The sequence below is a fragment of the Molothrus aeneus genome, chromosome 4 (assembly GCF_037042795.1).
Source record: "Molothrus aeneus isolate 106 chromosome 4, BPBGC_Maene_1.0, whole genome shotgun sequence".
Classification (NCBI taxonomy): Eukaryota; Metazoa; Chordata; class Aves; order Passeriformes; family Icteridae; genus Molothrus; species Molothrus aeneus.
Window position 1 is genome coordinate 101,713 of NC_089649.1, and position 26,655 is coordinate 128,367.

Below are 26,655 nucleotides of genomic sequence, written 5' to 3' on the forward strand. Positions count from 1 at the left end.
AGCTGCATCACGCGTACCCCGTGCAAACCCCAAACCCCACGGCCGCCGACGCAGGTGGCACCTGGACCCCATTGATGTGACACTGCGGGCTCCAGCCTTGCATAGCTCCGGCTTTGGGGTATTTTCCCTACCAGTTACCTGGAACAGCATCGGTGCCGGGGTGATGGCAGCCTGTGTGTGGAAATGGGTTTCCTGCATATCCCCGGGCTGTGCGTGCTCCGGTGCCCCCCCGTGCCCCCCAAAGCGGGGCTGGCACTGAACGCACCCGCTGCAGGCTGTGCACCCGTGCCCGGGAGTGTCCCCCTTGTCTTGGCCCTCCCGGGTGCCCCTGGCTGCGATGTCACCACCACGGTAGTGCACCAGGACAGAGGGGACCCACCCCTGGCCCCTTCAAGCGCTCCCTACCCCACGACACTGCGGGCTGGGGGCTTCCCTGGGTCCTGTCACCCCAGACAAACTCCGGGCCACCTCCGTGGCTGTGCCCACTCTGCAAGCCCGCGACCACCCACAGCCGTGGCAAGGATCTGGGGCAATACGGGCTGCTGGGAGAGAGGAGGTGGGAAAATAGCAAAACACAGAAAGACAGAAATAAAACGAAAGGTAAAATGAAAGAAATTAAAGACAACCCAAAAGACGAAGGGGAGAGGAAAGGAAGGGAAGGACAGGATGAAGGAGAGAGATAAAGGCTGAATAAAATGCCGGACGAAAGCAAAGACGAACAGAGGAAGGACGGACACATGTCGGAGGGCCCGAACGGAGGGAGGCAGGGGAGCGGGGAAGGAGAGCACAGAGAACAGGCGGCGTGGTCGGGCTTTCCTGCCCTTCCCTGCGGCCCGATGCGGCCGGGGACCCCATTGCCACCCCTTCGTCACCGCCCTCTCCCCCGCATCGATTAACGTCCAGGTGCTTTGAAGAAAATAAAGTCATTTATTGTCAAAGCATCCAACATACCCGGATAAACTATAAAGTTTAATAAATCTTTTTTTTTTTTTTTTTTTTTGTCCAGAGGGGCGAGGAAAAAAAAAAAAAAAAACCAAACAAAAACCAAACCCAAACGGGAAAGGGAAGGTAAACACGGAACTACCGAGACTCCATTCCACGGGCACCAGTGACACTTGGGGGGAAGGGGCGCGGGCGGCGGGGCCGGACGGGGGTAGCGCCCGGTGCATGCAGGACCCCGGCCTGCCGCCCGCCGGCCCCGCCGCGCTCCCCTCGCCCTTAGCTTCATATCCAAAATAAAAATTTACCCTGACATAGAATTATTATTACATCTAAACCATAAGTGCTTAATAATTTAAGTAGAAACGTATGACAAATGCATCAATATGTTGCAATATATGACATTTTAAAAAATGTATTTTTTAAGTAATTTTTTTTCTTTTTCCCGGTGATTCTCTTTTCTCTCTCTCTCTCTCTTTTTTTTTTTTTCTTTTACCTTCATTTTTCTGCTTCTTCTTCTACACCTCCTCATCCTTCTCACCCGCCGCCCTCCCCGCCCCTCCCCGGACTGTGGAAACGCGTGCATCGAAGGGGAAGGGTGGGAGAGGCGGGCGGCGCGGGTGTCCCCGGCGCGGGGGTCCCGGGCGTGTTCCCGGGGCCGGTACGGGGGTGTCCCCGCTAGTTGTGGGAGGTCATGTGGCGGGAGAGGTGGTGGCGCTCGCGGAAGGACTCGTTGCAGATGGGGCACTTGAGCTTCTCCTCGCGGCGGCGCTTGACGAGGGGCTCCAGCGCGTATTCCTTCTTGTGGTGGGAGCGCATGTGGTAGACCAGGTCCGAGGTCATGCGGAAGGACGCGTTGCACTTGGCGCACCAGTTCTGAGCCGGCAAGCACAGCGAGGTGAACGACGGCGGCAGCAGCGTCAGCGCCGACGGCAGCTGCAGCTGCAGCGGCCCCGCCGCCGCCGCCGCCACCGCCGCCGCCGCCGAGCTCTTGGGCCAGAAGGCCGTGGTGTAGAGGAAGGGGCTTTGCTTGGGCAGCCCCCCGCCGCCGCCGCCGCCGCCCGCCGCCTCCCCGCCGCCCGGCAGCTTGGCGGCCAGCGCCTCGGCGGCGTACAGGCGGGCGGGGGCGGCGGCGCCGTCGGGGCAGGGCTCGCCCAGCCCGCCCAGCTTGGGACCCAGCACCAGCGGCGGGACGTGCGGGAAGGAGCGGGCGGGCTGCGAGAAGGCGCTTTTCCTCTCGTCGGTGCCGCCGCCGCCGCCGCCGCCGGGACCGCCGGGGCCGGCCCCGAGCTGCGGCACCGTGCTGAAGGCGCTCCCCCGCGCCGGGCTGCCGCCGTCCAGGCGGGCGGCCAGCGGGCCCCCCGCGCCGCCGCGGGGGCACAGCCCCGGCTCCGCGCCGCCCGCGCCCGGGGAGCCGCGCTCCGGGCCCTCTTCGGGGCCGCCGTCGGGCTCGGGGCCGCGGGCCGCCTTCTTCACCTCCACGAAGGCGCTGCGCTTGGCCTCGCCGGTCTCCGGGCTCGGCGGCGCGAAGAGGCGCCCGCCCTCCTCCAGCCCGCAGTAGGAGCCGGCGGCCCGGTACTGCTGCTGCGGGGCACAGCCCGGCTCCTCCTTGGGCGCCGCCGGCAGCCCCGGCCGCTCCGCCGGGAAGCGGCCCCGCGCCGCGCCGGGCCCGCGCTCCTCCTCCTCGGGGAAGCGCCGCTTCGCCTTCCCGGCCGCCGCCTCAGGGCCGCCCTCGGGGGGCGCCGGCCGCCCCGGGGAGCCGGCGCGCCCGCCGCGGGAGTTCTCCAGCTCCCGCGCCAGGTTGTGGAAGTCCGTGGAGGGCTTGGTGCTGGCGGCGGGGCCGCCGTCGGGCCCGGGGAATGGGTGGTGCGGCGGCCCGCCGGGCTTCCCGAACTTGCCGGGCTCCTGCTCCTTGCCGGCGCCGTCCTTGGCGGCGGCGGCCTCGGCGGCGGGGCCGATGTCGGGGCCGTGCAGCCTCTTGGGGCAGCGGAACCGGAGGTGTGCGGCGAAGGGCAGTTCGAACTGGAAGCGCTGGCTGCACTCGGGGCAGGCGTAGGGCGGCGAGCCTGCGTCGGGTGGGCACGACAGACAGACACAGAGAGAGAGGGAGAGAGACAGCACCGTCAGCCGAGGCCACCGACGGGATGCCCGCCGAGAGTTTGGGGATCGGGAGCGGGGGATCCCGAAGCCCCCCGCCGCCGCCCGACTCCCCCCGGCGGCAGGGATCCCCCTCCTTCCTCCCGCCCGAGGCACCCACCGTTGGTGCGGGCGGGGGCCCGGGCCGGGCCGAGCAGCAGCAGCTCGGTGAGCTCCTTGCCGTACCACACCAGCAGCTCTTCATCCTTGGCGATGCGGCGTAGGGAGCGATAAAAGAGCTGCCCGCTCTTAATGTAGGCCTCCAGGTTCTGCTCCTCCCGCTCCCGCGCCGACTGCACCAGCCGCAGCCACATCAGCCCCTCCGACGAGCCGTTGGCCGCCGACGTGTCCACCTGAAAACCCGCGGTAATCAATCCACCGGACCGAAAGACAGACTGGCCGACCAACAGCACGGGGCCAGGCAGCGGTAGGAGCGGCGGCTGCGGCGCGGCTCTGCCCTCGGGGACAGCCTCCCGGCGGCGGGGGCTCCCCGGGCTGACCTGCGCTCCGCTGCGGGGACGCGTGCGGGCTCCGGCCGACGTGGCGAGCGGCTGGGCCCGGGGACGAGCGGCTCTTACCCGGAATATGTAGGGGACGGTGCGCTTGTCGGTGGACTTGAGGGCGATAAAGGCGATGCTGTCATACAGGGACGTGTGGCTCAGGACGCAGGGGCCGAAAATGGCATTTTCCGGGATGTCGCAGGTGGTGTAAACGCTGGTAAAAATGTCAGTCAAGCACTGCTGGACCGTCTTGGCATCCCCGTCCCATATTCCCCGCTGGACGCCGGCGTCCTCCATCCCTGCGGGCGGAGAGAAGGGCAGAGAGGGGCCCCGTTACCACAGCGGGTCCCGCTCAGCGGTACACCAGGATGCCCCAGAAAACAAAATAAAATCGACTTGAATTAATAAATAAAACATTAGGAAAAAACCTCCAAAATAATTTTAAAAATTAGATAGAAAGACAGAAAGACAAAAAAAAAAAAAAAAAAAGCAGGCGAGCAGTTTCTCCGGTTTGAAAAAAAATTTAAAGCAGGCTCGGAGCTGCGAGCAGAGGCGGGGTGCGGGGACTCTGCCGCGCCGATTTATTTTTTTTTTAGATATCGCGGCGGAGCTGGTTCTGAGCAGGGACCCGGGAATCCCACCGGCCAGGTCCTGTCCCGAGCAGGCGCCGGGTCTCCCTCGTGCAATCCCCGGCGCCGGGCCGGGCTGCGGGCTACGCCGGGGGAGCGGGTGGGTTCCAGCGGCTTGTCATTGTCGCCGATTGCGTGTCAGCTCACCTCCCGCTCCGCGCGACAAGGGGAACGTATGGCTGCTCATTATCATAATCCAGCACTTTCCCTCCGAGACTTTAATTAAAAGCAGCAAGCAGAGGTAATTATTTTTACCTCGACACGCTTATTTATGGAGCAGGGTGAGAGCCCCGGCTGCCGCGCGTTACGAGGGGAGGGATGCGGGCGGCGGGCAGCTGGCGGGGCGCGGGCAGCGGGCAGGGTGCGGGGCCGGCGGCGCCGCCGAGGCCGGGGAGGGAGCATCGCGGCCGGCTGCGGTGCCCTCGCCCTTCCCGACCAGATTAGCACACGGCTGCCTCCCCCCGCCCCATCTGCCATCGAAATCCGTCATTTGGGGCTGGCTCGGGAAAAGACCGGTGCTCCTCCCGGTGCGCCTGCTGACGGCTGCCGCCGCTCGCACCGGGCACGGCTCCGCCGAGCCGCCGCTCCCCCCGCGATTTCGGGGTACGACCCGCACCGCCGGGAACTTTACCCCCTCCCAGAGCGGCGACGAGGGTCCCGGCCCCTCCCCGGGAACGGAGGCCGGGGGGGAAGGCGCTCCGGCCGCCTCCCCGGCGCCCTCCCCGTTCCGCCGCTGCCCGGCGCATCCCTTCCCCGAAGGAACGATTTTGCCAAACGAAACCACCGGCGGCGAGGGGCCCCCGCCGAACTTTCCTCCCGGTGGCGGCGAGCCCCTTACGGCTCCCCACGGCGCCGCATCCCCCCTGCTCCCCGGGCCGCCCCCGGCCCCGCGGCGCTGCCTCCCCCCGGCCGCCCTTTGTCCGGGCCGGGCGGCGCCGGGGCCGCTCCCGGAGGCTCCCCCGCCGGTCCCCGCAGCCCGGGCAGGCCCGCCGGCAGCACGGCCATCCCCGGCATTGTTCCCGCTCCGGGGCGGCGGGGGGCGGCGGGGCCCCTCCGCCGGTACTCACCAGGGACGGTGGGGATAATCCTCGCCCCGACAGTGGCACAAAGGCGGCTTCGGGCTGGCTGCCTCGGGCTCTCAGCGCCGCTCCATGCCGGGCCGGGCCGTGAGGGCGGCGGAGCGGGAGGCGCGCGGTGCAGACGGACCCGGTGCAGTGAGGGGCTGGCACGCAGACACACACTTTTTGTTTGCTGCACATAATCTGCCCAATGACGCGTGACAGCCCACGTCCCTCCCGTTAACCCCTTCGGGGCTGCCCGCTCGCCGCCCGCCCGCCCCTCACCTGGACCCGCCGCCACCGGGCACCACCGGGGAAGGGGGTGGGAAACGCGGGCTGCCTTCCCTCTCCGACCCTCTGCCGGGGCAGGGAGCGTGTTTGGGGCCGCGGCTCCGCTTCGGCCCGGCGGGGATGCGGGGCGGGGAGCGGGGGTGCCCGACGGCCGCTCCTCCCGGCGCCGGGATCCCGGCGGCGGCTTCCCGCTCTGTCCCCGCACCTGCCAGGTATGGGCAATCGGACACGCAGGATAAAATCCTCCTCGGCGGGACGGAGCCGAGTGGGGATGCTCGTGCCCGGCTCCGCGGAGTGGAGCGGCCCTCCTGCGCTGCCGGCGGCCGGCGAAGGCCCGGCGTGCGGGGAAGCGGCACCGGGCAGCCCCGCGCTCCCCGCCGGAGCGGGGCAGGGGCAGCCCCGGCCGGAGCCCCCCGCCCATTCCGAGACGCTCCGGGGCGGGGGGCGGCCAAGGGCTCTCCCCCTGCACACGCGGGGCTCCCGCGTTCACCGACACGCGCGCAGCTTCAGGGAACAGAGAGGCGCGGATGCTCTGTGCCGAAATAAGGGGTTTATCGCGAGGAAAAGTGTTTACCGGTCCCTCCCTGATCGTCGTCATTTCAGACATAAAACAGATTAAAAAAAAAAAAAAGAACAATTAAAAATAGAATTTGAAACCCCTTAAACTAAAAAAAAAAAAAAAAAAAAAAAAAAAAAAAAAAAAAAAAAAGAGAGAAAGAGACAAAGCGTTTTCCAGGGGCGAACGGAGCGGGGTTTGCAGAGAGTGGGCTGATGTTTGGCTTTCAAATTCACTTATCCTCCACATAATTACGATTTTCCTTGCATTAGGATTAAAGGCTGCATATAATATGCTTTCAACATTTATCTTATTAATTCGACAAAACGCAGCGTCTCCTAAAAGGGAGATTCTCATAACATTAAAAATATGGGAGTCTAAAAATTTGGATGCCAATTCCTGCTTCAAATGTGGTGTTGGGTTTTTTTCCCCTATTCCTGTTTCTTTTTCCTTTTTTTTTTTTTGTTTTTTTTTTTGTTTTTGGTCAGTGCTGCAGCTCTTGCCGTACGATATAAATTGTCCGAATGACTGTCATTAGTGGGGGGAAAGAAAACCTACGCGCTGATTTTATTCGCGAGAATTTTAAGGGACACCACAGCACATATACGATCTCGAAATCGCTTCGGCGTGATCCACGCTACCGAAATTCCCTGGGACTGGAAAGGACCGCGCAGGAATTTCCGAGCTTTTATCCAGTCTCTGATGCCACTCTAAAAGGGGATCCCAGGGAACAGCGTCCTTCGACCTGCAGGCTTTGGGACGGACGCGGGCTCTTTCTTTTGGAGTTTCTGCTGGGGGGTGCGCCCACCGCAAACCCCGCAAAGCCTGGCGCCGGCGGCGCTCTCCCGGCCTCCTGGAAATGCCTCACCGGGATTTCTGGGGGACACGGGGCAGGTGCGCCGGGCCCGATCCGGTCCCCGCCGCGCTGCCAGCGAGCGCGGTGTCACCCAGCGGGGCCGTGCGATAGCTGCCCGCCGCCGCCCGGCTGCCGCAGTCTCCTATCTATCTCGGTACATCCATGTATTTCCTATTCGCTTATTTTTCCAGAAAATCTCTTGCGGAGAGCCAGGGGCAACCCGGGCTGAGGAGTTCCGGCCGCTTTCCCAGGGACCCCCGCAGCCGGCAAACCCCCGCCACTCCCCGCCCTCCAAAAGCACAGCCCCTGCTCTGCCGAGCCCCTCTCGACGGCACCAGCGCGGCACGGACCAGCTCCCGGGAGAGGGGAAGCCCCAGGAGCAGCGGACAAGCCCAGGACCCGAGCTCAGAAGAGGCTGGGCTGGCCAAATCCCCGCAGAAGCCAGGGTGGGGACCTGGTGGAGATTCAGGTGGCTGCAGGGCTGGCAGAGTGGGGATGCCTGGATGCTTGGACACCGTTATCACTAACCACAGTGATAACCCTCTTCTGCCCGCCATGAGTTTGTGTGGGGACGGCTGCAAGGGACAGAGAACCTGCTCCCAGGAGTGTCAGTCTTCTCTTTCCTCCCTGACCTTCACGCAGGAAGGGGAGAGGAGAGGGACCAGGAAAGGCTGCTCAACCTGTGCTCAGAAACACTACCGCATCCTTTGGGAAACACTGCCTGAGTCGTGTCATGCGCCAGGCCTACGGGTGTGTAGTTACTCCCGTGAGGAGACACATACACAGCTGAGAGTCAGCTCCCAGGTGACTGCAATAAAATCACTCATAAAATAAAATCACTGAGAGAACACACGAGTTCTCAGAGGCACACAAGCCCAGCCACACTCACTCCTGCTGGGCCAGGGCACTGTGAGGAGGGGGGCACGAAGGGATGCTCTGAACTGCCCTCCTACCCTCTCTGCCTGTGGCTGCCAGGGGCAGGGCCAGCTGTGGTCCCCGGGAGGTGCACACCAGGTGGAATGGAAAATCCACTTAAAATGAAATGTGAGCCACAAGCTTTCCTGGTGCCTGGAGAAATGCAGCCAGAACAGTTCCCTTCCCTGGAGACAGACAGGCCTCTCTAGTGGAAATAAATCAGGGTCTCAGCTGAATGACTGAAACCATCCTTTCTGCTTGTCACCAGGCTCATGGATGGCGCCTTTCCTGGGGAAGCCCTGTGCTGGGGTGCCAGAGACATCCCATCATGCTACAGACATGGGACACAGAGAGGAGGGGCGCTTCCCCCACTGCTCATTCTGCATGGGGAGCCCACTGGGAGTCCTCAGACCCACAACCAGATGAACGTTTGCCTACCTCCAGGTCCCTGCCAGGGCTGAGGCACACCACCAGTGTTCTCTCTTTTTTCCAGCCCAGCTCCCAAACACACCTGAGGGTGCCTGTCCCTTCCTATTCCCTCTGACTCTCAGCCCCACCTCACCAGTGCTGGACTCCTGGATCAGGTCACTGTAATGCCACAAATCCCTAAAAAGGGCCAGATACCACCTTTAGCTGTGGTTCACCCCAAGGAGCCAATGCTCCTGCTCCCCAGGAAGCTGACATACTTTCCCTACCTGCTTTCTCATGGTTCAGATACAGCACAGGCATCTTGGCTCTTTCCTCATCCCTGATTGTGCCCGAACTTCCCTTCTACTTTCTTCTGAGCAAACACAGAGTCTGGTTAGAAATATTAATTTGCATATTCACCAAAGGGTCACAGGAATTCTTTTTATTACCTATAACCCTAGACCACTGAACATAGTACAGGTGGCTGGTTAAACGGTTCATACATAGCCCTCTATCACTGCTGACTTGCTATTTCAGATTTATTTTTCTCAGGCTTTCTGCTTCTCCTCCTTTCTTGGCCTGACAGCAGCATCAAGGTTTAAAACCTGGAAATCTTTCACCTAGCTTCACCTTCCTTCAAACATTTAACAGCCTGACGGAAGACATGATTGGCTACAAAGGACAGAAAAGGGAGAGAAATGGAATAAGGGGAATCCCTGCAGGACTGAAATCTGCCTCTGCCTCCTGTACACCCTTGGGCCTTTCTGTCCCTGTGTGCCACCAGCACGTCCCATGCTGGGACCGGCGTGGGGTGAGGCAGTGCTGGGCTCCATCTCCTCAGGACACCTGAGCTCAGAGCGGTGGGCTGCACGTCTTTTTGGTGGCCACAGGAGTTCTCTGCTGTCGGGTCCGTGAGGACGTCACTCACAGCTCTCCACCGGACCCTGGGTGGCCGCAGAGTTACGCACGGGCAGGAGCTGAGTGCCCAGCATATTCCCGCAGGTGGATAATCCTCCTGCAGGGATGGCCTCTCACCTCCTGGTGCTGCCCGGAGGCTCTGGAGGCCTTGGCCTCTGCAGCGAGTGACAGTCCCTAAAGTTAGGAAAGGTTTGCTAAAGCCTGGTGCAGAGGGGGTGGGGAGAGCAGTGAAAGGACAGACAGACGGGGAGGGGGGGAGGGAAAAAAATAAAGATAGAGAGGATTTCAGCTCCAGCTCTGCTGCAGCAACTTGACGTGGGGTGTGTGAAGGAGCCTGAAACTTAAAAAGATTTATTTTCTCTAGTCATAAATCTCATCCCGTTGTTCCTCTGACCAACCAAGCATGATAAAGTCCTTTTCCATAAAGTATTCAGTATTAAAGCCACAAAGCTCACCCAATCAGTAGCCATCTGCTTCTCCCATAACTGCTGCTCCAGAAGCAGGGAAAAGCAGCCAGAAGAGAAAGGGCACCACTGTTACGGCTCTGGGACAAATGAGGAGGCACTGAATAGCAGCCGAAACCTTTGGTTTGCCTTGTATATCTGTATCTATAGAGACAGAGGAAGAAAGGAAGCATTATATTGATACAACAATTGTAAAACAAAAAAAGGAAGAGGCATCTAAAGGGCAATACAGCGGGCATCAGAGGGCCCCGCGGGGAGGGATGCTCGCAGATTCATACAAACCTTTAATTGCTTTGCAATTGAAAGATAAAGAGGCCGAGAAAAATAAAAAAGAAAAAAAGAAAAAAGAAAGAAAGAAAAAAAAACAACCACCAAAAAACCGGAGAGAGTGCAAAGCGACCCGCGTTACACGGTGCATCGGCGGCTGAGCTCTGGCAGCCAACGAGCCGGAGCATTGCTGACTGGGGTACGATATTGGCGGGACCGATCCCCCATTACGCTCTCCCCGGCCACGCCGCACTGAACTTGGCTTGCAGCCGGCTGGGAGGGAACAACCTCGAGGCGCCCCCCCGGAGCTCCCCGTGATGCAGGACACGTCCCGCAGCCGCCCCAGCCTTTCCTGGAGGGTGTTTGAGGGTACCCCTCTTCACGGCACCGCCGGCCGCGCTGCTCCTAGGAGCACAGAAAAAACCGGCAACGATGTCACCCCAAAAAAGAGGCGGGGAGGTGCGAGGGTGGCGGACGGGAGAGGGGGTGCAGAAGCCTGAGGGGGCTGCGGGAGCACCGGGCCGGCAGCGCCCACCCGAGAGCGGCCCCCGCCCCTTCCCGCGCCGCCGCCCGCCGGGCAAGCAGCGGGTTAATGACCGAGTTAGGTCATTAACAGATTTACGTCCCCTGAGAGCCGGGGCTTCGACCCGGGACCCCACCGCACGCTCTGGGGAGGGGACTTCGCCCCCAGCCCACGGGGACGCGGGAAGGGACCCACGGCCACGGGCCGGGATTAGCGGCGGCGGGCCGGGATTAGCGGCCGCCCGCTCTGCTGCCGCTCTCCGGGATTACGCCGGGATTAGGAGGCGGCCCCGTCCCCATTCCCTCGTCGGGCGGGGTGAGGGGGAGTCCCGGAAACCCGGAGGGCCTCGGGGCGCCCGGGGGGCCGGTCTCTCCCCCCGGCCCCACGCTGTGCCCGGCGAATGCTGCTTCCCTCCGATGGAGGGCAGGAGAGGAAAGACGAAGCCCAGGATGCTGCCGGCGGCGAGATGCAGGTGCCAGACACCTGCCCGCAGCCATCCCAGCTCCCGGGGGGCACTGAGCCCCCTGCTCGGTTCCCCATCTTGGAACCCGGAGGGAGGGCCCAGCAGGAGCCGGGGCTGGAAGCACAGGGGACCAAAAAGAGAAGGTGGTGGGTTTTCCTTTTAAGATTGCCTGGCACAGGAGTGAAAGCGACACAAATAGGATTTACGCACCAATAAAACCAGGGTGGAGGGCCAGGAGACGCGGCTGTACTTCCCTCCCCTCTGCAGATTTCGTTTCTCTCGCAGAGCATGAGAAGGACCAAACGCCACGTTGAAGGCACAAGTCGCTCCCCGGCTTTTCCCAAGCACTGTCGTGTCCAGCAGCCCTGTATTATGTCAAAAATCTGGCATGGCAGGCAGTGTCACATCTGCTAGGTGTGGATGACATTCATTAGCCAAGGTTCTCTGCTAAACGGCCTGCCAGAGTCTCAGCAGCGCTGCCCAATGCCAATCACTCGTCTGCTGCCAGCTCAAAGGCAATCCTGCTTCAGGGATGGCTCCTTTCCATGCTGGCAGGAGAAACAGAGGAAACAATGCATTTAGATGTTTGGGATGTGAGCAAGGTTGCACATGGGAGCAGCAAGCAGATGTAGCAGGAGAGGAGATGAAGTTGTGAAGTGTCATTCAATAATTGCAGCACAAGGGATATGTGCTGATGAGCTGAGGTTTGGGAGGGGAAAGCGTTAACCCCTTTCCAAACCACAAGGCAGACAGTGGTGGGCGCTTTTTGGAGAGGCAGCATAATGAGGCTAATGCAGCAAATGGCCTGCTTGTGCTCACGGACGACACACAGAACAGCGCAGGGAGACTGGTGCCAGGCCAGCCAGGAAAACCGCCCGGGCCAGGGGAGGGAGCTGCACCGACCTGCTCGGGGGCAGCCTGGCTCAGATGTGCTGCCCCTCTGGGGGTCTACCTGCTGCAGCCCAGACAGCCGCCCTGCTCATGACAGAGTGGTCTCAGTGCTGGCCCTGACAGCTTGGTTCACAGCCCAAAGGGGCAGCTGCACACCCAGGGCAGGCTGGGCACTCCCCGCCCTGCCCTGCAAGAGATGTGGGGACCAGAGGTGGAAGGAAGGAGCATCTGCTTGGCCCTGCTATAAACATCAGTCTCTGGGAAGAGAGGCTCCATTTTCCTCTGCTCAGAAGCTCTGGGAAGGTACTTGTTCCTACAAAGGAATTAAAACACCTCAATCAGAGATAGATGTAAAGACGTCAATCTTCTCCTCTTATTAATTTAACAAATTTACAACCACATAATGAAGCTTGGTTTTGAGCCACTATGTGCTTTCCAGGGAGCCTGGGAGGCAACCTCAAATAGATGTTCAGTGAAAGCTCCCCTCAGCCCTGTTTTCCCATTCTGACTTCTATTTCTGTCCACATCCATTCAGGTAGTGGTTCATCAAGTGTGTGAGATGCTACCTACCTACACACACAGCTTTTGCCTCACAGATAATTCCTGTGACAGCCTCAGCTTCTTACATGTTCCAATACTTCTGCTTGCACCATGAAAGGCCACTGGCAGCTTGCAGCGCCCTTCATGCTGCTTTCAGCCAGGCAGGGAATCACAGGCTTCCCCCCCCAGCACCAGCCTCTCTGTCATTACCTGTGCTATTAAATGCCCACACACACCAAGAGCCCTTCCAGGTCAGCACAAGTGTTCCATGGTGGAGCCCATCTCTGACACCACACGTGCTCTTCCCACAGGCAGTGGCTTGCCCGGAATCCTCTGCCTGGCCATCTGTGGCACAGCTCAGCTGTGAGCCCTTTCCTTCTGCTCTCGCCTCCCCAGGAAGTCGTTCTGCTCCGGCTGCATTCTGGACTCAGCCTCATCCACCTTCTGTTTCTGTGCTGGGTTTTTCTCTGTTCTGGTTAGCTGGTCAGCCTCAACCAAGGAATGTCTGCACATTATAAGAGATTTCCCCAATTTCCTACTTTTGGTGGTTTAACGCTCACTGCACCACATACACCCCAACAACCTTCTGGCAGAGGCAGTGCGAACCCCATAATCCCCCATCCTCAGACACTAGAACTGCATGGCTGCAAGAGCAGGAGCCACATCAAGAGACAGAGACACGATGCTTCTCCCTCCTGTCCAAACATTATACCTTAATTTAAATACTCAAGTAATCCCACTGGATCTACTCCGGTGCTTAAAGCTAAGCCTATTAAGTGTTCACGGAGAGGTTTGCACACAGAGGAGCCAGGAGAAAAGGGAAAGGGGAGAGTGAGGCGCTGCTCCGGCAGGGAGCCACGGTGCCAAGAAACACCTCCCTGCTCTCCTTTTCCTCAGGCTTACGTTCTCCTCTGGCTACTCCTGACAGCCCCACCACTAGGCTCCCCTCAGCGTTCGGCTGATGTGAGTGTGAGATGAAGCGGGCCGGAGTGGAGGGGAAATTGCTTTAAAAACTTGTCAAAACAAAAGCCTGGATTAATTTTTTAATGCCAGCTTGGGCTCTGCGGTCACAGTGTTGGAAACTATATTTTGTTTTGTTTTCAAGACGCTTCTCGCCAATCTCATTGTGCTCATCATCATTATTTTCAGATAATGATATGGGAGAGAGAGCAGTTATCCCCTCTCCTACAAGGAGGGCTCACGCACGTGGTTTCCTTTGCTCTCCGAGGATTTCAAGCACTTACTTAGATTTAAGCCTGAGTGCTACTTTTTGTTAACAGGGAGCACCTCTTAGAAACAGGACTTGATTCAAAACCTGCAGATCCACGGAGCTCTGGCTCTTGACTCTGCTTCAAGCACTGCAAAACCTCCTGCCTTGGCCGCACAAAGCCCCGTCCCACCCTTTGATGCATTTCTTGGCACGTGCACATTCTAATTCCCGACATCACCCTTTCTTCCCCTTTTCTTAGCTGGCTTTTCTCTGGGCACAATGCATTATGTTTTCCTGTATGTACTACTCCATACTGCTTGCACAATGTTTTGCATGATCTAATATTCTTTGTTCAAAACTGCAAGAAAATCTAAATAAAGACTATAGCGTGTCGTATCAGTATAGGCATCAGCTAACGTTTTCCACGGCATATGGTACTTCAGAAGCCATATGTACCACTGTTTAGTGATTCTGGCAAAGAGGCGCAGAATGGTGAAATCCAACTGCCAGGATTTCTGAAAACAAATATGTAAATGCTCCAGTGCTTTTGTTATTCATAACATACCTCTAACACAGCACATACAATATGCTGTTCATTCTGTAACGAGTATACTACTAAACTATATTTGCTTCCGTTCTCATTTTAAAAGATTTTTTCCTTCTGTATACGATTCCCCCATCTTCTCTATCAAAATCCATCTAAGCTGCAATTCAGAAAAGGCGTTTTATCTATTTTGAAGCACACGCTATGGGGAAGATTGTGTACCTACGCAAGGGTCTCACATCAGAACAAAGACAGACGTTATCTCTGCAGCCTTACTAGTGGAATGAAAGCAAGGCAGAGAAGTGCACTTAAGCAGATCAGCTGCATGGAGCAAAGCTTGTTCAGCCAGGAATAACCTCCCAGGGAACACGGGTGGGTTGGCCCTGCTCAGGGGCTACTGCAAAGCAAGCGGGTGGACAAAGCTTTTGTGAACAGGCCCTCAGAAACAATAGCTGGGGTGGAAAGAGAGGATTCCAGACACGTGGTCCAAGGTGGATGGCGGCTGCCAAACTCTGACCTGGGCTGGGATCGGTCCTGGTGAGCCAGGGCTCAGACAAAGGGGATGGTCCATGGTAGCAGCTGTTCCCAGCAGGGCTGGCAGCACCAACACCGAGGTGGCGGGGCAGTGCACAGGGCTCACATGGAGCACCTGTGCATCACTAAAGGCTTCAGACCCCATCAGCCAAGGCAGAAGCCCTCCTTCCAGAGCCAGCATCAGCAGGTACACAGCAATCAACACCCAGTTCCATGACCTACCTCTGACAGTGCTAATCCTGGTGCTCCTCTCATCTGCAGAAAAAGCTTGTCATCTCTGCCTGAGATCTTGCTGTGCTGAAGGATTCCAAAATGTTTCTGTTTAGCATTAAGCCTCCCCATTCACAACCAACATTTTAACATTACCTGTTGCCACCATTGCCTCTTGTCAGTGTCCACAGAGGCCGAAATTGTGGGAGTGAGCAAGCCCATTCACAGGTCACTCTGCAGTTCGCTCCTGCCTTGGAAGCACACAGCTCCTGACATCCCCAGAGCTTCTGGCAACACCAGGGGATCAGGTAAACCTTGGGAGGAGGGGAGAGATACCAGTGCCTCCAAGAAACACATGGCTTTTCCAGTTTATTGCTTACCTAATGTTAAAAACAACAACAAACCTAGGACTCCCTGCACACAATCTCAGTGAAATACTGTCACCCTACAGGGTCCTGAAAAAATTCAGCCATCTCCAGACATGACAGTGTTATTCAAGACACACAGATGCCTTTTTCCCAAGAGACTGAGGCGTGCTGCTCCTTTCCTTGCCAGTCTTGCACTGCAGCACCCCATTTCAGCAAGCACAACCTCCCTCAACAGGGTCCTGTGCCCACCACCGCCTCTGCTTGACTTCCCCTGCACATCAGACCTGCTCATTACCTCCTGTCTGCTGCCAGCCCCCAAGGCATTATCCTGAGCTGCAAACCATCTGGGTGCCCAAGCAATTCCTTTTTGGTAGGTTTTTTCTCCCTGTGACATAAACTGGGATCCCACTTTCCTCCCCTCAAGTTACAGAGATACTCTGTTCTAAAGCTTAAGCCAGACCTCTGCCTGCAGCCAGGTCTTTCACTTCTAAACAGTTTTTTTCTATTCTATTCTATCACAGAAGAAATCCTTCAAATATCAAATCCTTCAAGCCTTTATGTTATCCTACTTTTGTAGGTCCTTCAGCCAAAATCCATTTTTTTCCTATTCTGTTCTAGCCAGCAGGTGATAAAAAATTGCCATAAGAAATGTTGGCTTTGAGCATAAGTGCCTGGATTAGAAAAAGAGACAATTAGAAAGTGAAAAATGGCAAAAAGCTCTAAGAAGCCAAAAATAAAAGAACAAACAAACATGCAATCTGGCTATCAAAAAAGGCCACATTTTTCCCTTACTGCAGTAAAAATCAACATTGTCAAAATTACAAAGTATTTTGAAAGACAGGCAGTTCTGGGGAGAGGGAAAAACAGTCCCACAGGGTCCAAAAGGGGGGCCCTGGGAAAAGCCACCTGAAGGAGCTGACAAATGAAGGGACAGAGAAAGGCAAGCACCTCACACCGTGCTGCCAGGATGCTGCAGCGATCCTGCAGCTGCTGGGTGAGACAAACTACCCCGAGCGAAGGGAGCCAAAAAAAAGAGCCTGCTGATTGAGCTGGCTCACGTGCGCCCACATTTATGGCAGCACAAAGGTCAGTCTGGTATTGTCTCTTGTGAATCCCTCTTGAACAGGCAGGCTGGGGATTTGATGGGCTCAGGAGGAAGATTTATCAACACACCAGGGGTTGCTGGCCCTAACTCTTAACCTGCTGGCAGAGGTTGGGGCTTTTCATTAAGGGGGGCTATGCATGGAATACTTGCAGGCTGTGGCTAAGAGTAAATGTGGTCTCAGCCCACACAATTTGCTGCTGCCTAAGAGACACCAGATTATTTTCTCTCAGCACAGAAGTCAGCAGTTCCCTGGAACCCTCTGAGCAGCTGAGTGCACAGAGGGGATAGTGAGGGGAAGGCTGGAAGGGGTTTCATGGTATGTTGTTCATCATATCCATGAGCTCTGGATGAGCAGGGAAAAGCCAACCACCCCTCCAAGCTGTACTCCTGTGCTCCAGAGGCACCTCCTTTCTGGAGCCAGCAAGCACCCACTGCCAGGACAGGCCCCTCTCCTGGCAGGGCCATTCACAGTTCCCATCAGCAATCTCCCTGTGCCACCACAAAATCTGGCCCCTTTTAAGGGAGAACTATCTTCATGTGGGATATAACCCCCTGGACAGGCTTGCTCCCTCTCCTAAATCCCATCCTGATTGCACAGGCAACTATAGTTTCATGAGGAAAAAATAACCTGAGCAACTGGGTATTTACAACAACACATCCTTCTGCCTCCCCTATTACTTGTTTTCATTGAGGCCCATGTCTCTGGACCTCAGTCCCTCCACCTGGATGGTATCACCTCTGACTATCTGTACATGAGCTGCTGGGTTACCTTCCCCCTGTTCTTCCTGGGGTGTTTCTGCAAACCCTGCTGAATCCATCAGACTTCATTTTACAAGATCCAGCACCATTTTGAAACTCTTGAGCTTTCCGCAGCAACTAAAAAAAAAAAAACCAAAACAACCCCAAAACCTGGACTAAGGGGTTTTACACTTGGTGTTCTTGCACAGTTCACCCTTGTTCCAACCTTTTCCTTTTCCTGTTGCAGCCTGAATTCCCCATGGTGCTGGCTGAGGGGCAGTAAATTCACTGCCTCCTTCCCTTCCTGCAGCCTCTGGCAAAGCTCTCAGCTTCCCTCTTTGTTCGGTTGAGAGATGCAAAGATTTCTCACCCGAGAGACACCATCCCAGGAAGTTTCCCAGCCCCTTGGGGACACACCCCCCCCAGATCCCTTCAAGCACCTGGGCTGCAGCAGGCACAGCTGGAAGAGCCAGGCAAGGACTGGAAGAGGGATTCCCAACGCGCACTCCTGCAGAATGAGTGAATAATTTCTCTCCTGCAGTTGGTGCCAGCACTTGCTCCTTGCCAGTTGGCAGAAGGTACCGCTTCCTTTTCTGAGGAATGCTTAACATCCACCTTTCCCCCACCCCAAGAGGAAACCACAGAGGCTGGGGGAGTCTTTCCTGGCAGCCGGACATCTGAAGGAGCTGCAGGCTTGGGGAAGGGGGAGGAATCCAGCAGGGAAGCCAGGTTTTACTTCACAAACTTTTAGCTGAAGGGGAGCAGGGAGCACATTTCTCCCTCACCTGAGAGTTCCCATGGGAACACAGAAGGGCAGTGTAACAGCAAATTTTGGAACGGGCATGTCTGCGAACAATTTCTGATATAATATTTGAGTCCTCAGATGTTCAGCCGCTTGCACATACTGCGTGAGCGCCTGATTTGCATGGGATTTGTATTTGTTGGTATTCACATTTGTAGGAAAACGCATACATTAGATTAATGTCATCACAGTTTATGGAAATCATCTGTGCCACAGCACCAGCCCAGGGCTCTGACTGTATTCCGTGCCCCGTGGCACATGGCAGCCCCTCCTGCCCTGCCAGGGCCACTGAGAGTCGGGACGGCTGTGCTAGGCTGAGCCCCAAGGTGGTCCTGCTGGGTTCTCTTTTTAACACAAAAGTTTAAAGATCATTTGGAGTAACTGTCTAAAATTGCCTAGCCCACATTCCAAAGATAAAATTAATCCAACTATTTTGACTTATTCTTTTATATTTCCTTGTATGAGCTTACAGCACGCTCCACGCCCTCATTTTTAGTGCCTACTTAAGGACATTCAGCTGTCTAGCAGACCAACTAAGTGGTCCCTTTTTGTCTTGCAGGAGCATCCCTCTCTCAGTGAAATGGGATGGTTATAATTCCCTCCCTGTTTGCCACGACACCTGGGTGCTCTCATCTGCTAGACAGCTGGAAGCTGTCACTAGAGATGCTGTTCTCACGGAAGCATTGCTGGGCTCAGTCAGACACTCTTTGTAAAGCAGATGGAACACCTCAGAAGAACAGCACTGCAGCAACAAAAGCTCATTTTCTGCTAGGGGATTTCTGTTATTGGGCAATGCTTCCATCAGGTGACTTCACACCCCAGTGAGCCCACATACCAGTGGAGCCCAATGATGATTCTGTTAACCTACTTCCACTACTGAGGCCCTGCAGTTCCACCTCCCAAGGCTGCCCTCCTTTTCCATCTTTGCCCTTCCAAACCGCACAGGAGCATTAGGACTGGGGGCTCAACCCCTGCCACCCAGGATTTCCAACAGGCCAGGATTTCCACTCAGTCCCCACGGAGCCTCTCGTGCTGGCAGCCACATCCGAGTCACTGCTCGTGCACAGGGTCTGCAGAGTCTGTCTCAACCCTGATGGTGCAACCCAGAGGAAGTGGGTGGCACAAAGGAAGAGTGCACATCTCCAGATCTGGTGATGATTTTGTGCTCACCCCAGTAACAGGCCAAATAACACCTTTTGGTCACCCTTAAAAGCCTTTTTCTCTGCAGACATGCCACAAGCCCATGCTCATGCTACCTGCACAATTCAGCTGCTTCCACTGCGCCTTACTCAGGCACAGCTCACCCAAGAGAAGGGCATGCCCTGCTCCAACATGGGTTAGCAGACACAATTTCAATTTATGGCTCTTGCAAGCAAAGTCTTGAAAAGGCCTTTCAATATTTGAGTGCTTCAGTCTTATTTTCCAAGCAATTTATACACTAAGAAATCTAGATGGAAACCTCCAAGTGATAATCGAATCCCTTGGATATCCCAGAAAATGTTGCCCCCATATGATCTAGTACCCTCATGACAAACAGCTCTCTATTTTTCTTTGTGATGGTTCCTTACTTCCCACCAACATGTGTCACTGTGATTATGATCTCTAATGAGCTTCTAAATTATATCATAGCATTCTGCCTTGATGAGTTACATTCAGTAGCTTTCATTCTGCAAGACATGAAACACTGCCTACAAGATGCTGAATGAAAATTCCCTCAGCACAGCAGCTGAAAAACTGGTTTGGAGGGGTTTTTAGCCTATTTTGCTTGGGTTTTATTTTGGTGTTTTCAGTGCTCTGTCTTGTGATTCTTGTTATGCATCTTATTCCAGGATGCCTAGGAACTTTACAAACGAGGCACAGAAAGTTGAGCCTTCTTGCACACCCCTAAAATCTCCACCTGAGGACGGGAACTGTCACCACAGAGCAGCAGAGATGGCACATTATTTCTGTAAGGCAGGACAGGGGGAAGGACCCCAGCCAAGGCCCCAGAGAAAATTTACATTATTTTTATGCTGGCTCCCAGTTCCAGTTAAGGGTTATACTCCAGTAAAAGTGAAACTGGAAAAGTGGATATTAACCCCCAAGGTTTGCTGCTCTGGCTGCAAGAAACCAATGCCTGTGGCCACTCAGCCTTGCTAACACATGCCCACACTGGCTAGCAATCTCTAAGGGACTTGGATATCTCCTGCTGATTCCTCAGACAACACCAGCCTCCCTCAGCATTCCCACTCACACATGTTATACTAACGTGCACATCCAGGGTCATACCTTGCACTAATGTCACCTGCCTGTCTGGGAAAGTGTGTATGGTGCGCCTGAAGACAAGGACAAAGCAGGCTGACCTTTGTGTGTGCAAACAGCTCCCCTGAGGCAGCAAGGTGTTGACTCCCTCCCTGCTGGTGACTCAGCTGCACCTTTCCCTGCTGCTCATCCAGGATCTGTGACGTGGCTCATGAGAGCTGAGATCAGGAGGGTTTGATTTATGGGACAGGATTTATGGGGGCTATTCCTTAATTCCTGCAGATAAGTACAGACAGTGCTGATCAACAGTTGCCATGTTTCTAGCTCAGAGTAGCTGTGCTCTCTCTGTAACTCCTGCCCGTGGCCAACCTTGCACTTGGTGCCTGCAAAGCAGCTCCAAAACAAATGGGACAAAACATGCTGAGTACAGCAAGCACATTGTTCACCTCTCCCAGCCAAACTGTGGAGAACTGACCACCATTTCCCATGCTTCCAGCCTGAGCCAGCACCCAGGTAACAGGGAAGGTGCTGAGAACACAGGCTGAGATTGCAAATCCCGAGGGGGACAAGCATTGCTGGTACACTGAGTTCCCAAGTAAACTTGATTTCTAAGGGCACAACTCTCATTGCAGGGCACCAGCCTGGTTCCATAACATGGAACATCTGCTCACTCACTGCAGCTGACACCACCTCCCATTTCTTTTGGTCTCTGTGCACCGAAGTACCTTTCCAAGCTCATGGTGACTCTGGCTCATTCTCTGAAGTGCAGCTGCTTCCAACAGTTCTTGCTAGGGCAGGAGCACAAAACCCTGGAATAGCAAGCAAAACAAGTAAGTGCCCCTGAGTAGAGGAAGGGGGAGAGCACAGGCCTGGCAGGGAGCTACTGAGAAGCTTATGCACCATGGCTTGTCTGTGCCATGAGATGAGCTGCCCAGGTGAACGCACACCAACTCATCACTGTCTCCAACTCAGGAAATGAGTTTTCCAAGGAAGTAAACCAGTCTTTGCATATCCTCAGCAGGGACTGAAGGCCCTTCCTGCTCAACATGTGTCACTACAGGTGTCTTGGGCTATGGTGCCATGGTACCATTGTACCATGAGCTATTCTGCTTCTTGGTTAGCTTTGCTGAGCAAAACATTTCCTTTAAAAGACTTTCTTACAGGCACAAGAATTCAACAGGACCATGAAAATACTGCCCCATGGGGGATGACAGTTTAGTACTCCAGCTCTCTTCCTGTGGCTATTGCCAGGTAACTCTACCTGTTCCTCAAAAGCAGTGTCAAGCACACCATCTTCTGCACCCTGCTAAGCTGATCCATGAAAACATACGAGGTCCTTGCCAAGCTGCTTCACCAGCTTGTCCCTGGGGGAAGGGACACGACCCTTCCTGCTCTTGTAGCATTTGTTGCTCTGCCAATGGCACTGCAGAAAATGAAGCCTGCAATCCAATCAGCACTGCTCCACCTCCACCCGTCTTAACTGCCCAGACATAGGAAGAAGAGAAAAGGATAAAACATTGTATGGCAGACAACAGGACATGAGTACATATAAGGTAAACTTCTTACGTGTGGAGACATTGAGGAAAAGGTAATTCAGAGTCACACAGATGTAAACACCAGTCAGATAAGACACATCCCAGCCACTTCACTCCTGTCTTAAGGCCAGCACAGTCACACTGGTGATCAGAAACACTTGTCATCCAGGCAGCCAGGGGAGCAGCTCACATGAACAGGGCAAGGCTGATGCATGCCAAGTCAGCGGTGTGATCTGACTGGTGAATAACCAGGCAGGGCCGTGAGTCAGCCAGCAAACACCCCCACACGCACCCTTCCTGCCCTGCGGTGTGACAGCAGCAGAACCAGGAGCTGACTGCAATGGAAACCCCGTCCTACCTCCTCAAAGTGGTGCTTCCCCAAGCACATCCTCTAGATGTGGAGTTTGGTGTACAAATCTTCACTAATCTGAGATTACACAGGGCAGAGGAACGGTGTTGCAGCCAAGCACAGGGGCTCTAAGCAAGAAGGAAAATCACCCAGTCAGGTTGGAAAGTACCTTGGATGGTTTTACCTCCTGCTCAAAGCAGGGCCAACACCAGACCAGATCAAAAATCTAGTCAGGCCTTAAAACCCTGAAGAGAGCTAACATCAAATTAGCTCAGTTCTTGAGAGCCTGGTGCTTAAAATGCCAGGGTTGTGAGTTCCATCCCCATGTGGGCCATAGGAAGAAACAGGTGCCACGTGGCCACCAAGCCCCTGCTGTGCATCCCTGATGTCCTGGGAGCAGTCCCTCCTCTTTCTCTCACTTCCCTGCAAACCTCCATGGCACCTCTGTGCCAAACACCCAAGCACCATCCTCTTCCAGCAGCAGCAGCAGCAAGCCTGAGTGATGCCTAGGCTTGGGCATCCCAGAGATGGGAGCTGCTGGTAATCAGCACAATAATCAATAATCAGAGTCCCACAATCAGGGAACAACAAACACCTCCTGGGGGTTGCAGCTGGGCTCAGGAGCAGTGACCCCACCCATGCAAAGCAGGATCTACATGAAAAGACAAATCGAATTCCACAAAGAGCTCCTGAGGAAAACAAGGGAAGAAAAAATAAAAATAAAATTTCTAAACCCTAAGAAGCTTCCTCAAAATGGCACACAAGAAAAAAGTTGAAAAACCTCCCACAATGCCATCCAAAAAGCCTCTCCCAAACTTATAGAAGCCTCTGTTTAAATACATAAACTAAAAAAATATGCTCTGCTGGCAATCTTCAAAATTGGGGAACTCCTCAAATTATGAGTGGGACAGAAAATTGGGTAAAAAATTGAATAAAAGCCTCAAATAAACTGTCAAAAACCATGGAAAGGAATGGTGAAAAGTTGAAAAAAGCGTCAGCAGCAATGCCAGCAAGGGAATCTCTCTGGTGGAAAAACAAAGGGGAGTGCTTTTCCCCCCAGTTCCAAAATTCATCCCCCACAAGCGAACAGCCTCTCTTATGTGCTGGTCTCTGCTGAGTGCCTGCACCTGTCTTGGAATGTTCCCCCCAACACACAGCAGGCATGATAACCAGCAAGAGGTAAAAGCAAGCCAAGCAACTGACCCAGCTCCCAGTGAGTTGCCTGAATTTTGTTTGTTCCCAGTCGAATTTTGTTGGTTCAAAGCACGGGCCAGGTGTTTAGGCACACAGAGCACAGGGCTCTTCGTGACTGTCACTCGCCCCAGCCTTGCAGCCGGAAGAACCTGGCACAGATGACTTCATGAAACCAAATTAGGGGTCATACACAAGAAAGGACATTGCCACGGCTCTGGCATAATTAGGGCCCATCATCATCAAGGACAGGAAATTGGCACATCTGCTTTCCGGGCTGCTGATCCAACGGTGGCTCAGGCATGATGTGATGTCCTGCTGCAGCCCCCTGGCCCTGCATAAATATTGCCCTGATTGTCCCCAAACAGTGGTACAAGCCATTGTTTTATCTCTCAGGCTCCCAGTTGCTCTTTACTCTTTCTCTCCTGGGCCTGGGAGGACAGAACTTACACAATGTTCTCTCTCACTCTCCTCTGCAGCACTGAAGGGGCCAGGCCAGATGGATAAACATCAGCCCCTTTTCCTCCAGTGTGATCCCAAACTGACCACAAGTGACGTTTCTGTTTGGATGCACCTTGGAAGGTTTGAATCTGCCCCCCTGAAGTCAGTGATAAAACTGCCACAAACCAGATGACTGCTGGATCACAACCTGTGCTTTTTAAAAAATGACTTTTTTCCATACAATATTGAGAATTGTGTCATTCCTGCCCTGGGTTACACTGCTCTGCAGACAGAGTTCCTGGCTGCTCCGTTCTTCTGTCTCCTCTGTCCAGGCCGTTGTTTCCCAAGAACACCAAAAAGGGTCACTGCAACTCTAGAGTTGTGCTGAGCTCCCAGCCCCAACGATCCCTGGGTGTTGCTCAGAGCCAGCAGCAGCTCCCGGGCCAGAGTGGGATTTCCATGTTTTCTGTCCTGCTTTTTTTTTGGCTCTCCCAGGCGGAGTGATTTATTTTTATGCTGTTGTGGTTTGCACCAGGACAGCCCATCTTTCCCTCTTTGTTTTCATTCCTTCTGCTTGCCTGAGCACCGTGGAAACAAACAGCTCTGGAAAAGTGGAAACAAGCAGCTCTGTGCCTTGTCCAGGGCATCAGGCAGCAGAGAACCACAGGAAGCTCAAGGGAGCCTGCTCCGCTTCTGCTGAGACAGGAGTGAGCACCAGGGATCATCCTGGCTCCTCAGGGATGAGTCAGCGTGCACACAGCAGGGACACTGCTCCATATTCCTGCACTTAGACCTTCTCTCATCCAACATACTGCCAGTGTTTAGGTTTCCTGGCTGCTAGAATTGAAGGGTTTCTTTCCCCCCTGTATTTCTGTGAGTATTTTTGGTGGGCACTGCAAATGCTTCATGATGTTGGAAAGGAAGAGCTATTCAGGAATTCCGAGCTTGCATAATTCCCAAATTTGTCTAGACAGATACTTTCCATCTGGATGATGCAGGCAGTACCACATGGACACGAGAGTTCCTGTGTTATTTAATGCTGTCCTTTTTATTTATTCATTTCTACACTGCTTTACAGGATGCGCACAGACACAAGGCTACAGCTGAGAAGGGAACAAGGATTTGTAGCTAATTCTTCAGGAGGCAGCTCTCAAACAGCTCCTGCATCTTGTATAACTGCTGGAGCCCCTCTGGTTTCTCTTTCCTTTTACAAAGCATGAGACTTCCATGTGTGGTTCATATCCTGTGAGAGAAGAAGAAAAATATTTTCCTGTGAGCTGCCATGGCTCAAGGATCGCCATCATCATCATCATCCCCTGTTCTTGGGTTTGCACAGCTCAGGGTGTCTGGAAGAGCTGACTGTGGAGCTGTCCCATTCCATGTTGTCCCTGGATCATGTGGCACAAGGGCAATCCCAGACCTAAGTCAGAAAGGGGATTTAATTCATCAGCATGGCAGCCGCACTCACAGACAAACCCAAGTTTCATTTTTCCAAATATTGGCAATCACTGAGCATCCTGAAGAAAGCAGGCTGGCTCACAGCTGTTGGGCAGAGATGTCCTGGACCTGAGCTGGATTTAACAAGCAACAAAGCCCTCTGCAGCGTATGCCAAAGGCAGCCTATGTGGCCACCAAGCCGCTGCTTGACTCCAGTCCTAAGGTCAGGTTTGGAGTGCTGAAGGGTTTCCCCTGCAGGCCCCACCTTTGTGCTGCAGCATTCCTGGGGATCCACAGGCAGGGCCAGGCTCACAGCCAGGTTACAGCAGGGGTGACTTTTCCTTCCAGCTGCTCACCCCCAGATACAAGTTCGCTTGGCACTGTTTGCCTGAGGTCTTCCCAACCAGCCTGGGCCAAAAAGAAGGTGGGAGTGGGTGGAAGTTAAAGGACAACATGTGGGGAAGTCATCTGCAAGTGCTGGAGATGAAGAAGGGAACTGTATAACCCCAAATAAGCTGCTCTGTTTACTACTTTTCTTTGCAGTAAATCTTGCCAGTGAACTTGAGTTCATTTGCACACTGACCATCCACGTCAAAATTTCTGCTTCTAGGGCTGGGTTACTTTGTAGCTGTACTTTGTATTTTTTCAAGAGTTATGTTTTCCATCACTGAGGGCAGTTTCTCCCTGGACCCCTGGTTTCCCTGTTGTCCCAGCCTCCAGGCAGAAGGAGCCAGTGTAAAGGAGGTCCTTGTGCAAGTGAACTGGATTCCAGAAGAGCAGGATGGGGAGTGAGAACAAGCTGTGCCTGCTCCAGCTGGGGTCGGGGCAGAGGTCTGCAGCTGGCCTGGGTCCCTTGGTGCAGCCAACTGTCAAGGTCCCCTCCTGCTGCTACAACATGGCTTGTTTTGGCATCGGCAAGCTGCTGATGCCCCATCTGGCTCCTGGGATATCATAAAGATATCACCTCAGGAGGCTGCTTTCCTGAGGGCTTGTGTCACACAGGGAGGAATACTTGTCCTGATGGGGCTGTGCAGCACTGTGGCACTGGAAGAGGGTTGGGAGAGAGCCAGGCATCAGCAAACGAGTTCTGGGAACTGGGAAAGGAGGCTGCAGCCTTTCTGTGAATGAAGACAAACAGCCATGAGCCATTGCCCTGTAAGTCCTACATGCCTATCTCCCTCTCATCCAGCCATTCCAGCAAAATAGCCATGATTTATCTGCTTCTTCAGCAGAAACCACAGGCTAAAAGAGGAATTCACACACTTGGAAACAAGTAAAGAGTGAACTGGCAGTGGAGGCTTGTTCCAAACACACGGGGTCACATGCGCTTGAAGCAAGATTTCCAACATCTGGTTAACAGGACACGTACTCCCAGGCAAGGCGAGTGCTCCTGGGGCTTGGGGTGGATTCATGCAGCTTGGAAAGCTGGAGTGCAGCTGGTTTTGGGAAGTTCACCAAGCTTCCTCTGTTGTCTCACAAGCCTCTGCTCAGCCTTTCTTTTGGCTGGGTCTCTGGCAAAGCCCAGGCTGCTCTGCCCTTAATCTTCTATGTTTTGTGTATCCACGGAGACTGTAAAACACTGCTTGCTTACCCTTT

General features: G+C 54.8%; 1 protein-coding gene across 2 annotated transcripts; it reads right to left on the minus strand.

Moving 5' to 3' along the window:
• Window positions 1–1,020: 1,020 nt before the first annotated feature.
• Window positions 1,021–11,197, minus strand: PRDM8 (PR/SET domain 8). Of its 2 annotated transcripts, XM_066548878.1 has the most exons (5): window positions 11,134–11,197; window positions 9,662–9,814; window positions 3,654–3,874; window positions 3,197–3,428; window positions 1,021–3,005 (listed from the first exon to the last, which is right to left on the minus strand). In XM_066548878.1, exons 3-5 carry the CDS (start codon window positions 3,870–3,872, stop codon window positions 1,618–1,620), a joined length of 1,839 nt encoding a protein of 612 aa, XP_066404975.1. In that variant the 5' UTR covers window positions 3,873–3,874; window positions 9,662–9,814; window positions 11,134–11,197; the 3' UTR covers window positions 1,021–1,617. The 2 variants fall into 2 exon arrangements, with proteins under 2 accessions (XP_066404975.1, XP_066404974.1); XM_066548877.1 differs by lacking the exons at window positions 9,662–9,814; window positions 11,134–11,197 and adding an exon at window positions 5,272–5,417.
• Between the last annotated feature and the right edge of the window lie 15,458 nt (window positions 11,198–26,655).